The sequence below is a fragment of the Melanaphis sacchari genome, unplaced genomic scaffold, assembly GCF_002803265.2.
Source record: "Melanaphis sacchari strain LSU unplaced genomic scaffold, SCAv2.0 Contig72_pilon_pilon, whole genome shotgun sequence".
Taxonomy (NCBI): domain Eukaryota; kingdom Metazoa; phylum Arthropoda; class Insecta; order Hemiptera; family Aphididae; genus Melanaphis; species Melanaphis sacchari.
Window position 1 is genome coordinate 87,893 of NW_020271519.1, and position 15,847 is coordinate 103,739.

The 15,847-nt window shown below is 26.1% G+C and overlaps 1 protein-coding gene across 2 annotated transcripts; it reads left to right on the forward strand.

Moving 5' to 3' along the window:
* Nucleotides 1-1,350: 1,350 nt before the first annotated feature.
* On the forward strand, nt 1,351-11,189 carry LOC112600793 (transient receptor potential cation channel trpm). Of its 2 annotated transcripts, none has more exons than XM_025348095.1 (25): nt 1,351-1,484; nt 1,655-1,695; nt 1,828-1,936; nt 2,512-2,594; nt 2,674-2,848; nt 2,922-3,135; nt 3,207-3,500; nt 3,564-3,720; nt 3,819-3,966; nt 4,028-4,211; nt 4,291-4,421; nt 5,125-5,252; nt 5,317-5,500; nt 6,375-6,564; nt 6,638-6,849; nt 6,914-7,099; nt 7,157-7,378; nt 7,467-7,624; nt 7,686-7,876; nt 7,945-8,126; nt 8,199-8,384; nt 8,733-9,089; nt 9,149-9,777; nt 10,415-10,643; nt 10,711-11,189. In XM_025348095.1, exons 3-25 carry the CDS (start codon nt 1,871-1,873, stop codon nt 10,834-10,836), a joined length of 4,632 nt encoding a protein of 1,543 aa, XP_025203880.1. In that variant the 5' UTR covers nt 1,351-1,484; nt 1,655-1,695; nt 1,828-1,870; the 3' UTR covers nt 10,837-11,189. The 2 variants fall into 2 exon arrangements, with proteins under 2 accessions (XP_025203880.1, XP_025203881.1); XM_025348096.1 differs by having other exon boundaries at nt 10,415-10,650; nt 10,711-10,830.
* The last annotated feature ends 4,658 nt before the right edge of the window (nt 11,190-15,847 follow it).

Here is a 15,847-nt window from a genome sequence, read left to right on the forward strand (position 1 = left end):
TATCTTAAGCTGTACTTGTGCGAAAAACGCTGTCTATACTACTAATTATTACTATAGTATTATTACCTATCTATAAATTTAAAACCGTTTCTGACATCACCAATTAAACGCAGTAAAATCTTGCCCGTGATTTATAATTTGTTGCATCAGCTGTATACTTAGGTCCCAATTGTATAAACAATGTATATAAATACACGTCTGTACTCTGTTGCATTATGCTCATTACTCATATTGGAATGTAACACACTAACATGAATGTAATTGTGACATTCTGTCAGTCTTGATATCTGCATCGCGTTCCACAATGCAAGCACTATGCGTTTGTAATTTTTATTTATTTTATGCGAAAACTTTAAGCAAAAATACATCGCACGGCTTGAAAAAAATCATTCTCAAAGATATTATACCTTTAATTTTAAAATTATTGAAAAATATAAATTGATTAATTTTGGACGTAAAATATGTTTTATGACTTATGAAGTTAATATTGTAGTATTATGATCTGATGATCAATGTGCATTTAAAAGACGCTTACGATAATGTTGCATAGATATATCTATTATTTTATTGTAGTATGACGTCTTAATCATGTTTAAATACTATTTATTTAGCCCAGGGTCCTTAATTCAAATCATGACATTACGCTAAAATATGCGAAATGCAAGTTAAAACCATAGGCGTAACTAGTGGGGGGACTTGGGGGGGGGGCTAGGCCCCCCCAACATAATTTTTAGCCCCCCCCTGTCTTAATTCCTAGTCCCACACTCCCACCAATATTAGTAACATTTTTAAACTTAAATTTAAAATATCGTTTTATTTTTTTCAATTTAATATCTTGGTTTAAATTATAAACTATATTATTGTATGTAATGATCCTGTGTAAGACGTATCATATTGTGTAATTTTTACTACACAAATACTCTCTACTAAGAAGTTGTCAATAAACTAAAAATCGTTAAATTCTTTATATCTAAAATAAAACTTAATAATATGTTAATATATAAATATTTAACCTCAATACCACTTGGTTTATTATTTGTTTTATAATTAAATATTAATTTACATTAATATAATATGTATAATCAATGAATGTAAGGTGTTTGGGGGGGTATGGGGGCAAAGCCTTCCACTTAATTTACTTATAATAAAAATTCTAGGGCTGAAGCCCCCCCCTAACTTTAAGTTCTAGTTACGCCTATGGTTAAAACTTAAAAAGTAAAAACATTTTCCACGGTAAATAAATATTTCTGATACGTATATTAGCGCTATCTATGAATAAATTACTGTACCTTAATGCACAGGTTTCAATTTCGGTCGTCGACTATCTATCATCCATGTATGCTTAACGCTCAATGGTCAAATCTAAATCAAATGGTATTAACAATGGGTTAAAAATCGGGCTTAGAATTTAAATTGTTTTATCTAAATTTCTTAAACATATTCAAGTCAATTATTTCCGAAACTTTCAAAATGTAAATGTAAAGGTGAGTGACTATTATTAGTGTTAATATTGTGTTGTTTTATTGAATGTGAGATTAATTTTTATGATTTACTCGACGTCAGCTCCGACTTTTGTTCTAACTCTAACACTATGCAATACTATTGTTTAATGTATGGTAATTAGCCACTAATTTGTAATTTGTATGTTTTACAGTATTCAGTATTTTGGCCATCCAAAGGACCAGATTAAATTTGGTATGTTGTGTTAAAATGTGTTCAATGTATTTAAATTTTATAATAATTAACCATTTGTTGATACAATGACGTTTGTTTTTGTAAAAATTGAAATAATGACCTTTATTATTTTATTTTAACTTCTTTTTTCAGATGCATTGGCTGACAATGGTAGTAACGTTAAATTCTGCATTTTATGATCTTAACAAACAAAAAGCAACCAAGTGTCAGTATGATTTCAAAAATAAACAAATCCAAAAAAGTGTGTATATTATTATTATTTAAATATATTTATTATATATGTATAGAAATTATTAATAGTTATAATAGTACCTATCTACTTTTGTCAAGTATATTCAGTCATTTTTTAATTTGGTTAGCATTTAGCACATTTTGCATAATATATTATATTACATTTATTTGCTTTTACAACTTATCTTATCTTTTATATTATACTCAAGTATTTTATAATTAGTCTTGTTTTAAAGTAATATTATTATTTATTATAGTTATATAATTGTGATTAATAAATATTTAGTTTTCAAATTATACATTGTAATGATTTTTTATATTTTCATTTCATTTAAATTAAATTAAAATTAGTCAATTAATTATTAATATCTAATTATTTACATATCAAAAATATTTCTCTTTAGAAAAACTTATAACTTACAATTATTTGAATAATTATTTGTTTTTCAAATTTATACATTCAATTTCCTTGCATAATTTTTTTTTAGTTTTGTAAAAAATATTAAATTATCTTTATTTTCTAAATAAATAATTGTTGACTTGAGTAAATTTCCTTGGTGTCTAATTAAAATTTTTATTTTTTAGAGGCAAGCTCGGAGTTGGGTTGAAGCATTATTTCAAAAAAGAGATTGTGTAACTTTTATTCCATCCACTATCGATAAGACTAGGTAAATTTTTCAATAATTCAATTATTATTATGTATTGTTATTTATTTTTAAACATTTTTAATTAAAATATTAATTATAGATGCAGTTGTGGGCTTTCATTAACATTCCACTGTGGTGGAGGAAGTGCCTCTGTTCAGTTAGATCCTGATAATCCTAACGAAGTCTGGTCTTCGTTAAAACACACTGTAGTTTCAGCAACAGATGCCTATGGAACAATTGAGTTTCAAGGTGGCCCTCATCCTACCAAAGCACAGGTAAACTTTAATAGTGTAATAATTAATAACATAATAATTTTATATTTATGAGGGTTAAAAAATTTTTTTATAGTATGTAAGATTGTCACATGATACTAGACCAGAAACAATACTGCACTTATTTAATCGAGAATGGGGTTTAGAATTACCAAAATTATTAATAACTATTCAAGGAGGGAAAGCCAATTTTGAAATACAGCCCAAATTGAAGAAAGTATTACGTAAAGGATTATTGAAAGCAGCTAAAACAACTGGTGCATGGGTATTTACTGGAGGAACAAACACTGGTAATTTTATAACACATTCTTTTTACTTAATTACTTGTGTATTATATTATAAAAAATAATTGTATGTTTAGGTGTTACTCGTCAAGTGGGAGATGCACTTTTGCTTGATTCGCAACGTCCAGGTAGAGTTGTGTCTATAGGTATAGCACCATGGGGTATTATCGAAAACAACCATGAACTTATTGGTCATAATAAAGATGTTCCCTACCATTCTATATCATCACCTAGATCTAAATTAGCCGTGTTGAATAATAGACATACATATTTCCTTTTGGTTGATGATGGTACATCAGGACGTTATGGGGCAGAAATTGAATTACGCAAAAAATTGGAAAAATACATTTCAATTCAAAAACTTCATCCAAGTACTTTTATAATATAAATATAACTTTTAAACAATATTTTAAGCTTTTTTTTTCCTTTAACAGGTGCACATTATAGTACTCCTGTTGTTTGTCTAGTGATTGAAGGAGGTACTCATACCATTAGAGCAGTATTAGAGTATGTTACAGATACTCCTCCAGTACCTGTGGTTATATGTGATGGGTCAGGCAGAGCAGCTGATCTATTAGCTTTCACACACAGGTAAAAATTTATCATAGCTTGAACATTATCTATTTGCTTTTTAAGTATTAGTAATTAGATAAAAATGAAAAAGGTGGCCTCTATACCTTTTGAATCAGATATGCAGTGGACAGTGGTGGACAAACTGTTTTAGAAAATATGAAGGAATATCTATTAAATACCATACAGTGTACATTTGAAGTTGGACCAGACAAAGCTGAACGTTTATACGAAGAACTCATTGAGTGTACAAGGCATAAAAATATGGTACTTATAACATTTTATTTTATTCTCAGTTTGAAGCTTATTTTGGTTTTTGGAAATATAGATCACTGTTTTCCGGATGAGTGATGGACAAGAGAAGTCACAGGAATTAGATCAAACTATATTAACTGCATTATTTAAAAGTCAACATTTATCTCCTTCAGAGCAGTTGAGTTTGGCATTAACTTGGAATCGTGTCGACATAGCTAGATCTGAAATATTTGTTTATGGACAAGAATGGCCAGAAGGTAAATATTTTAAAATATTTAATAACCTATTTATTTTAGAATTTAATAATAAATATGCATATTATTATTTTTTTTGTAGGTGCTTTAGAAGAATCTATGATGGAAGCTTTAGAACATGACCGGATTGATTTTGTAAAGTTATTGTTAGAAAATGGTGTTAGTATGAAGAAATTTTTATCTATTTCTAGACTTGAAGAATTATACAATACTGTAAGTTACATTATAATATTATATGCATTTACTTAAAATATATTTTATTCTTAGATAAAATTAAAATGTTATTTCTTAATAATTTATTTGTTATTGAAATTTGAAATTATTATTAAAGTTGTGATATTCTTTTAAATATGTATGTATATCTAAATAACTATTAAGAATATAGTCAAACATAATGAAATAAAATTAAAAATTATCATATTAAGGGCCAATTGTGATATTAGTTGTCCTGTGCTAAATAAAAAAAGAAAGAAAAATATAGTTGACTATCCTGTTTAAAAAAATAAAAAGTTGTACTAACATATAATATAGCTGTATTTATATAAACTTAATGACTATAGTTTATACTATATACATCAAAAGTAATTTGTTATACATCAGTAGTTAACCAATTTAAAATAATTTGTATGTATAAAATTAATTATCTATGTCAATTTAAGTACATTACCTCAATTATAGTTATTTGCATTTTTTTAAATTTATAACTGTTGTGTCACGTCTATTAAATGTTTAAATACTGAAAAATGTATTTAAATAATGTATTTTATGTAAAAGTATTTAATAAAGTTTATCCCAAAATAATAAAGCATGATGGTGAACGAGATAAAATTTCTTAAGATAAATTAAGAAATTATCAATAAATATCAATACACGTTTAAATTTTTACATATTCATATTTGATTTTTTTTTTTTTTAGAAACAAGGACCAACAAATACATTAGGATACATTTTACGGGATGTTCGACCTCATATCCCTCAAGGTTATATGTATACATTACATGACATTGGATTAGTAATTAATAAATTAATGGGTGGTGCATACAGGTAGAATTTAAATGTTATTATTTTCATTGTTATATTTAGTTTTTGATTTACATTCTTTAAATAGAGCTCAATATACCAGACGTAAATTTCGGGCAATGTATGCCCAAACACGCCGTTTGAACAATACCCACAGAAATAGTGCTTCATTTACGCGTTACTATGGAAACAATTTAACATTGGGCGTTTTAGCTGACTCTGAACATTCAGAAGAGGAATGTCTTTTTGAATATCCATTTAATGAGTTATTAGTACGTAATTAATTGTTTACTTGTATGTCTATACATTCTCATTTCTTAATCAAGCTATGAGAGAATTTGATGTAAAATTTTCTGTTGTTTTTTTCTTTTTTATTTTAATATATTAATTAGCTTGAAAAAATAATTAAAAATAACATATTTGTCATAGCCTGAGCTTTGGATTAGCTAACAATATTGAGTTTGGATAGTATTGGTTAATAATTTATTTAAATTTTAAAATTGTAAAAAATATTTTAAAAAACATACAAAATAACATTCAGTTTTTTTTTTTAATTTTAGTAGAAGACTTAGCTTATATTGAATTTTCTTAAAAGATAAAGTCAGATTATTTAAATATACAGTTTAAATAAAGATTACTCAAAAAATATTTTTGAACTTTGGTGTATTAATTTAACTAAGGGATAACAATTTTTAATTTTGGTGTAACATATTGATAATTTGCTTATATAAGTTTTTTATGATAGTTTTTTTTTTTTTTTTTTATCTAGAAAAATGCCCAAGTGGTCAATTCTTAAATTATATTCATTAATATTTTAAAATGGATCTACTTGTTAATCAAATAATATAATTTAATACTTCTCAATTTTGTTATATTCTCGTACATAAGTTTGTCCTAAGATTAATAGTTTTAAAAATATAACTAAAATTTATCCAGAATTATTCAAGTTATAACTTAATTACTTCTGAAGTCTACACCTTTTATGTTTTATCTTGTAATTTATTTTATCAGTAAATTTTTACTGCTCTGAAATATTTTTCTGATTTTATGATAATTGTTGTTTTAAACTTTTAAATTAACATATTTTACATAGTCTCTATTTTCAATATAATTCTATAAAATTAGTCTGCTTTTTATTTTTCTTAGATTTGGACTGTATTAACTAAGCGTCAAGAAATGGCATTATTAATGTGGCAACATGGGGAAGAGGCATTAGTTAAATCACTTGCTGCCTGTAAGCTTTATAAAGCTATGGCACACGAAGCAGCAGAAGATGATTTAGAGACAGAAATTTATGATGAATTACGAAATTATGCCAAAGTATTTGAAGATATCTGTATGTAATAACATTTATAAATCAAAATAAATTATTAATAATGATATAATATGATAAAAAAATATAATTTTAGCACTTGAGTTATTGGATTATTGCTATCGTCAAGATGATGACCAAGCCCAACAAATGCTTACAGTTGAGTTGCAAAATTGGAGTGGTCAAACTTGTCTTAGCTTAGCTGTGGCTGCAAATCATAGAGCTTTGCTTGCTCATCCTTGTAGCCAAATAATACTTGCTGATTTGTGGATGGGGGGTTTAAGGACAAGGAAAAATACCAACATCAGGGTATTAACAATATTAATGTTAAATTGTAGATTATGTTAAATTCTTTAAATATTTTTGATTATAGATTTTATTAGGATTGCTATTTCCACCATATATATCAAGGCTGGAATTTAAATCTCGAAAAGAATTGCAATCAATGCCTCAAACTGAAGAAGAACATTTGTACGGATTGGAATTAGATGAAGAAAACGAAAGTGTGGAAGGAGGTGTACATCGGTCACACTTAAATCTTGTGGAAACAAATTTAGATGTATGAATTTAAATGTAATATTATTATAATATTTATTAATGTATGATATAATTTAAGGGTGTACCATCAGTCAAAGATAATGAAACAGCTGAAAATGGTACAATGTTGCCTAATGCTTCAATAGGAGGTACAATTAAACATTCTGATTTTGAACATAAATGTGTAACTCCGTCATATGAATATGGTACTTTTGATTTAAAGAGACAGAGACCATTGCCATTGCGGCACAAGATCATAGAATTTTACACTGCACCAATAACTAAGTTTTTAGCAAATTCTGTTAGTATTTCAAAAATATTGTCATATGATTTTTTTAGTATGTTGATATTTAAGTTGTTTAATAATCAAATGTATTTTGATTTTACAGGCAGCATATTTTGTCTTTTTAGTTCTTTTTACATACGTGGTACTTGTTCGTATGGAGCAAACACCATCTTGGCAAGAACTGTATGTAATTGCTTACATATGCACGTTTGGTTGTGAAAAAATTAGAGAAATTGTTTCTTCTGAACCTACCAGCATTAGGTAGTATTTGAAATACATTTTATAAAATGTTATTAAATCTTAATTTAATAATTTTTTTTAGTGATAAATTTTCTGTTTGGGCATGGAATATGTGGAATCCATGTGATGCTGCAGCAATTATTTTTTTCTTAACCGGTCTTTGTTTAAGGTTACAACCATCATCACAGGCTATTGGAAGAGTTATGTTCTGTACAGATATTATTTATTGGTATTTGCGAATTTTGAATATACTTGGTGTTAATAAATATCTTGGTTAGTAATTATTAAATAGTTTTAAAATTCTTATATTATTTATTCAAGAATATTTCTTTATACATTAGGACCACTAGTTACAATGATGGGTAAAATGATAAAAAATATGCTGTATTTTGTAGTACTTTTACTTGTAGTACTTATGAGCTTTGGAGTAAGCAGGCGATCAATTTTGTATCCTGATTCTGATCCTGAATGGGTTTTAATCCGAGAAATATTTTTACAACCATATTTTATGTTATATGGAGAGGTATTTATAAACAATTTACTTAATTAAAATGTATATAAATGCTTTTATGATTTATAATGTATTATTATTTAGGTATATGCTGATCAAATATATCCAGGATGTGATGAATCGTCTGGCATGCCAAATTGCCAAACTGGGAGATGGGTTACACCATTAGTAATGGCTATGTACTTATTAGTTGCCAATATTTTACTTATTAATCTCTTAATTGCGGTTTTCAACAACATTTTTAATGATATTAATGCTATATCTCATCAGGTAATTGTTAAGCAATAATAAGCAGTGATGTATTAAACAATTTTCAGACTTAAGACAAACTACCATTTGACCAACCATGCACCCATAGCTGTTAATCTATATATTTTTTTTACTTTATAACAATCTAACTTAACTATTATTAATAAAGACTTTTTATTATAATGAATCCATTACCCAGCACTCGTTCATTTTTGGTTTTAAGGTGATTGCCTTAAAAAAAAACTATTCTCATAACACTGAGGTTTACCTGAAAGTTTTTTTACTACCGACAATACTTTATATTATTCTAAAAATAAGAATTTTTTAACTTCATTTGATATATAATATTAGATAAAATACCTTTTTTAGGTATGGATGTTCCAGAGATTTACAGTTGTTATGGAGTATGAACAAAAGCCATCGCTTCCACCACCTTTAATTTTTTTTTGTCATGTTTTCCTGTTAGCAAAATATCTTTGTCGCAAAATTCGAGGCATTCAAGAAACTTATGACAATGGCTTAAAGTTATTTTTGGGTAATGAAGAATTAGAACAACTATATGATTTTGAAGAAGAATGTGTTGAAGGATATTTCCGTGAGAAAGATTACAAATTACAAATGTCTATGGAAGAAAGAATTAAAATGTCTTTAGAAAAAGCTGAAAATATACAACAGAAAGTAGATGATATTAACCAGAAGGAAAACTTACAAAACTCATCAGTGCAAGTATGATACGTTTTTTTATTTATAATTTATTAGTTTATTTACAATTGAAATAATTTTAGGCTTTAGAATTTCGACTTCATAAGATAGAAGATTTAATGGACCAAACATTGTCCACTTTAGGTGTAATACATAGATTCATGGCAACACAAAATGGTGACCAAGATAGTGGTAGTAGTAGTGACAATGCTCAAAAAAGAAGTAATTCTTATGAACCAGAATTTGATTCTGATCCAAAAATTCTTCCTTTAACTGGTAGAACAAGATGTATTAGTGAACGATCAGATTTATTATCAGATATTTCAGATGCTTTACCATCTTCATATCGTAGAAAAAAAAAGTATTCATTCCAAGAGAAACGTCCAACAAATTTTTCTGATAGCAACTTTGTATTGTCACAATTTGATGGTGTTCCATCGTATAATGATAGAGGTATAGAACTGTACAATTATGAAAATCGTCGGATGTCAGTTAATTCAGCTAGAACAGTAGATAGAAAATTCGATACTGAAAGTACATTATCACCGGATTTTAACTGCAAAGAAGTGGATGATATTGATTGTGGCGACGTTGATTGCAAATGTGATAGTGGTGATCAAGCTATTGCTCGATCAAGTATAGATCGAACTATCTGGGTAGAGCCACTCATCAAAGTTTTTCCTCCAACACCTAGCAGACAAGTTTACTCTAGGTAAATTTTATGAACAATTTTAAGAATTTATTAATATTTTATGCTATTGTTTTTAAATTATTTTATACTAAAAGGTAAAATTAAAAGTTTGAACTTAAAAAAATGATTTTAAAATTGGCATAAAATTAATATTGTTCAATGATTATCATAATTTTATTTTATGCTTAGTTAAAAAAATATAGTGATTGAAAATATTTTGAATTGTTTTAAATTATTAAAAAAAAAAAAAATCATAAGAAACAAATCAATATTGTTTCTGTAATATGATGATTATGGTTTTTAAATTCAATATAACAACCAACTATATACAATTTTTGAATAATAAATAAAAAATATTTTATGAATTCTCAATAAATCCTTTTGCAATTTAGGCTATAGTAAGTTTTACCATTTTACATTTGCATTAACATTTGAATAATTAATAATTTTTTTAAATTTTAATTAGTAAAAAAAAAAAAAGAATAAAAATAAAAATAAGAAATTAATCTTCTTTATTAATAAGTATTTTTATACTTTTATTTTTATAGGAATATCGATAATTTTCAATAAATAATAAATTTAAATTTATTTTTACAGAACAGTAAATTAAAAACTCCAAGTAGCTTTATTAATTTTGTTTTTTTTTTTTTTTGTGTAGCTTACTATCTCCACATTGTGACCATTCACCGAATCGAGGGAATACACCTGTACCCCGTACCAGGCATGCATCTGAAATGTCAAACCCAGAAATTGCTAGATATCTAGAAAAAGAACATCTTAAAGATGCAGAAGAAAATGATTATCATTTGATGGAAGGCTTGATAAAACAACATAAACCGAAAACTTCAAATACAATTGACATACCTTATAATATCCATAATGATCATGTGAGTGGTAAGGTTATATTTTGTATGATGTAGTTAATAATAATAACTTTTTATATCGATAATTCAGATGATCCGTCGACGAACATGTACAGATATTGATCCAAATGATCCACTTTCCAATACTACAAAAATGACAGAAAGCTCAACATCCTATAATCCGCTCAACAGCATGTCTTCCAAAAATTATGATTAAACCAAATATTATTTTTAAATTAAATAGTGAGTAGAAAATTTTAATTTTTTTAATTGTTTTATTATCAATTATATTTATTTGGGCTCTGATTCAAATCCATTAGTGTACTTAAAGTGGGCAATTTTATTGTATTATTATTATATTATTATTTTTTTTTTTACAATTTTTTTCTTCATAAAGATTGTAGTAGTATACAAATAGTTATAGTTACCTACATATTCTGCATTTGTTTTTTTTTTTTTTTTTTAATAGTGTAAAACATTTAAAACAATATTTTAATTTAGTTGTATATGTTTTACTATGCACAGACAATTTTAGAACATAAAAATATTATTTTTTTTATACTTAAGCTATTTTACCTAAACAATTTTAGTTTATTAAAATATTGTTTCATAGTTTTGATCAATAATATACATTGTTGTTTTTTCTTTTATTACTTTGTTATTTATTTGAAGTTGAATTAATCCTATTGATTATTTATCCAAATAAAAGAATGATTTAATTTAATTTATAAACATATAGGTAGGTCCAAATCTTGGATTAATACTCTTATAATATTCGATTGTGGCTTGGCGTGGCGTGTTGGCTGCTACCAGTCGCTGAATGCGACTGAGAGTAAGTAACGGCCACAGCTACTAGCTCCCGGATGGGTGACCACTTGGGATCATAATGGTTAAAAACCTTGCCACACATACACATGTTTGCTATCAACCGTAACAATCGTAAAATACAACCTACCGTACCAACCCTACCCCTTACCATAGTTCATAACCCCTATAAACAGCTAATGGCCCTAGTTGCCGGGCTTAAAAAAAAAATATTCGATTTTATTTATGTATTTTATTTTATTTGATTTTATAATGATATGTGTTCTTATGTGTAATTTAAACTAAAATACATGTGATGATTTTCAATTTTAATATTCTTTGGTAGGAGTGTGAATCAAGTTAGTACATCCTTAGAAGGTAAAAATTGAAAGTTCCCAGTATTTTTCTTAATAATTGGTAAAAATCAAATAAAAAAGTGGAGCAAATAAATAATTGCTCTGCTATGTGGTAAGTGTTAAGTGTTCCTCATAGTTGAGTAAATTACTGTAATGTATGTATTAAATTTGAATTAAAAGATAAATCATTGCATAGGAAAAACAATTCTGATCAAAGACAGGCCATCAGCCTATATTAATACTATATTACTATATTTTATGGTGTATCTGTATTACTATTAAAACAATTTATTTTGCTATTAGTACCTTTTGTGATAGATTGATTTAATCTTTTATTTACATATTATTTATAATTCATTATTATTGTTTACTTTTGAGTCAATACTGTCTTACTGTAGAACGGTGTTAACTACTACTAGGTTATAAGGTTTATAGTATAAATACCTATAATACTATAATACAATAATCTAACAAGTAATTTTTTTTTTTATTTCAATAATTAAAATTACTAATGATGAGCCTTGTATTGTATTTTTAAGCTTTTAACAATTTTTTAAAAAAACTATAAATTAACTAAAATTTTAATCATTTACAGTTATTTGTTTTTTAAATGAATTTTATCAAAAACTGATTTTGCATAAAATTTATATTTTCTCTAATTACTTTTTTTTTGTTTTTTCCAATTTTTTTAAAAAATAGTGAGATTTTAAATATTTAAATCTCTTAAGTATTAGTTTGAATTGCTTTCCTATTAGAAAATATATTTTAAGTTGAAAGTTTAACTATTTTTTCTAATATAAATCATGTACACAATACAAAAAAAAAATACATTAATTCAAAAGAAAAATAAGAATCTTAACAATAAACCAATTTTTAACAAAATTCTTTTTTATTGTGTACCTAATTAAAAAATGATGATCGTATATAATTGAAAATCTTACCAAATGTTTATATTAATATTTTTTTTACACAGTATAATTTTCAAAATATTTTGATTCTTTATAAGCATCTTATATTCACATGTTAATAAAAAAAAAATGTTCGCACTCGATCCAAAAACTTAACAATTACGTAAGATAAAGTTATTATAGATATTTGAAAATATTCCACGATTTAATTTATAATTATTTCAGGTTGTAATGTTGATAAAATCGGTCAAAATCATAACAAATTGTAAAAAACTGTTGTAGTTAAAAATTGACAGCTAAGCTTAGAACATTTAATACAAGATTTTTCATAAGTAGTTAATTTTGAAATTAATAAATCTAAAAAGATATGTAAGCACAATATTTTTTTATAGAAATTTGTAGTTCAAATCTGTAGGTACGAAATTAAAAATTTAAACAAAGAATAACTAAAATTTTAATTATTTTGTTGTAATTCAAAAATATTATTTATGGATTCTTGAAAATTGTACGTTTATTATAATAGTTTACATACACAATAACCATTGATATTTTCAAAACATTTAGATTAATTTGAAAGTATTTCCTATTTATGCTTTGATCCTTTTCATATTGTTTTATGGTAAGACGGTATTAACTTAAAACTGCAGGGCTTAAATTGAAAAAATATATATCGTTTTATACGTTTTCGGGTACTTGAGCATTATTTAAAATATTATCTAATGTTTAACGTTAAACATAAAATCAAATTAAAACACCGATGAAATTGAACAGTGAACACGGACATTAAAATTATTAGTTAAATTACAGAAATTTACTAATAAATATAGGTACTGTATATTTAATAAAAAAAAACAATAATAACATTTTTCGGAAAATATTAATTATTGTTCATAAGGGTTGTTAGGTGAATTTGAATTAATCGTACCTGAAAGATGAAAAAAGCACTTGTACTTCATAAGTAAATATATAATGTCAGTGTAAAAAAAGGATAGACATTTTACATTGTTTTTAATATCGTTATTTGTAATTATTTACACACTAAAAATGTATTGTTTATGAATACTTTAAAATATTTTTCCGTTATAAATTTATATAAAAGTTTTGAAGCCCTGCTCAAAAAATAATAACAACAATAAATTAGGATTATAAATATACCATATTATAATAATTAATTATTTATAAAATAATAAATGCTACCTATGTGTTTGGCCTAAAAAAATATTAAATTAAATCAATCTATATCTTAATATTATGATAGTAAAATAAATTACTTTAATAGCAATATCAAAATGCAAATCATGGAATATACTCAGTAATATAACTTATAAGCTGACAGATTGTCTTCGCTTCAAAAATCATTTTTAGTAGGTACCTATGGAATGATTTGTCATTAAATTTAAATCTAACACGAACATTATAGTCATTACATACATTACTCGTCATTACTCAATGACTAGGCGCACTTGATGTCTTCTATATTAGAACGGTTCCTAACCTATCCCTTGTTTGATAAGTTCTATTAACTATGGTGTTTAATTTAAAAATTGGAGATGTGAAATTATAAGAGTGATATTTATTTTACCTTATAGTGCTGTTGACTGGGCACATATTCTGTCCCAGTTCGGAAGACTGTAGGTGACAGACTTTCTAGGGGTATCATATAATTTCTGCCTTTTCAAAGGCGATTATTACGATCTATTTTTTTAATCTTAAGGTAAGTTGGCTCTTCAGGAACAAGAGACCACGCGTTACGCCGTGACGGGTTTGAATTTTGAATTGGTAACATTAAGAAGGTACCTATTTACTATTTAGTATTTACCACCTTAATAATCCATTCTTCAGTTCCGTCACTAAAGAATGATGTTAGGAACGGTTCACGCATTTAGAGCCATAGTCTATAACTACTATATACTTATTCATGATGCAAACATTAAACTATTAATTATAATAAATAAATAACTTTAAAACTAAGTTCAACTGACAGACACGATCGTCATCCATCAGCCACTTCTCTTAAAACACTAACATATTATAAAAATATTTACTAAAGTACCTAGGTAATTTTTTTTACACATAAACGTACAATATAAAAGTAAAAAATAAATAATCAAATGTACGTGATCCCTAATGATAGTAATAAGGTATCTTTCTATCGAAAAAGTTTTTTGAATTTCAACAAGGTTCATAGGTTGAATATCTTGATTTGTGTAATTAAAAATTTAAACAATTTTAAAATAATTTATGTGTGTATTCATCGTTCATTTATTCGTTGCATTAATCCTAAAAACCCTTTTGCTAAATGAGATAAAAAGGAGTTGGTATTATGTTTTTAAGATATAAATAAATTACAAAATCAGTGTATATTTTTTGTCTTTTCGGTTTTTAGGAGTATGTTACGTGTATTATTGAATAATGTTATACTAAATTTATTTCCGCTTTTAGGCGATTAAACAAAAGGTGGATTAGTTTGTGTGATTTTTAATCGATTTAATCAGGTGATTGACGTATTAACATGTATGAAGTAAACAGTTTCAGGCATCACCTGGCACCTTGTCGAACTTCGCAACGGAAACAAAATCGTTGTATCGTTATGGCGCAGTACCTACAGCGGAAAGCGATGGTAAATTAACCCTTCCACTACATTTTCATAATTTAAAGTCACGTGACGGACGCAAGATTGATACGATGATAATACATTGTTTACACTATACCCATTGCCTGCACTCTGCAGTTGTAGATATATCGTCCACCGGACACCGAGTGATTGAGTAATGAGTAGCGCGGATGAGCTGAGTCCGATCTGAAAATTGTTGTTATATTTCGATCCGTAGTCAAAGTTTGAGAAAAATATATCGTTAAAAACATTTAGTGGTTAAAAAAAAATCTATTATATGTGAGTATATATATTTATATATATATTACGTTCATTTGTATAAATATGAATAAATAAACCAAACGTTATTACTCTAATACGATATGGTCTTACAAATATACCGGTAACATATATGTATTATACATCGATAAAATAATAACTTAATAAATTAAATGCTTACATCGACAATATAATAATAATGGTAAAATATAAATAAATTATAATATTATTTTAATTTCAAGCGAATAATATTAATAAATAATAAATAAAAATATTATAATTAATATT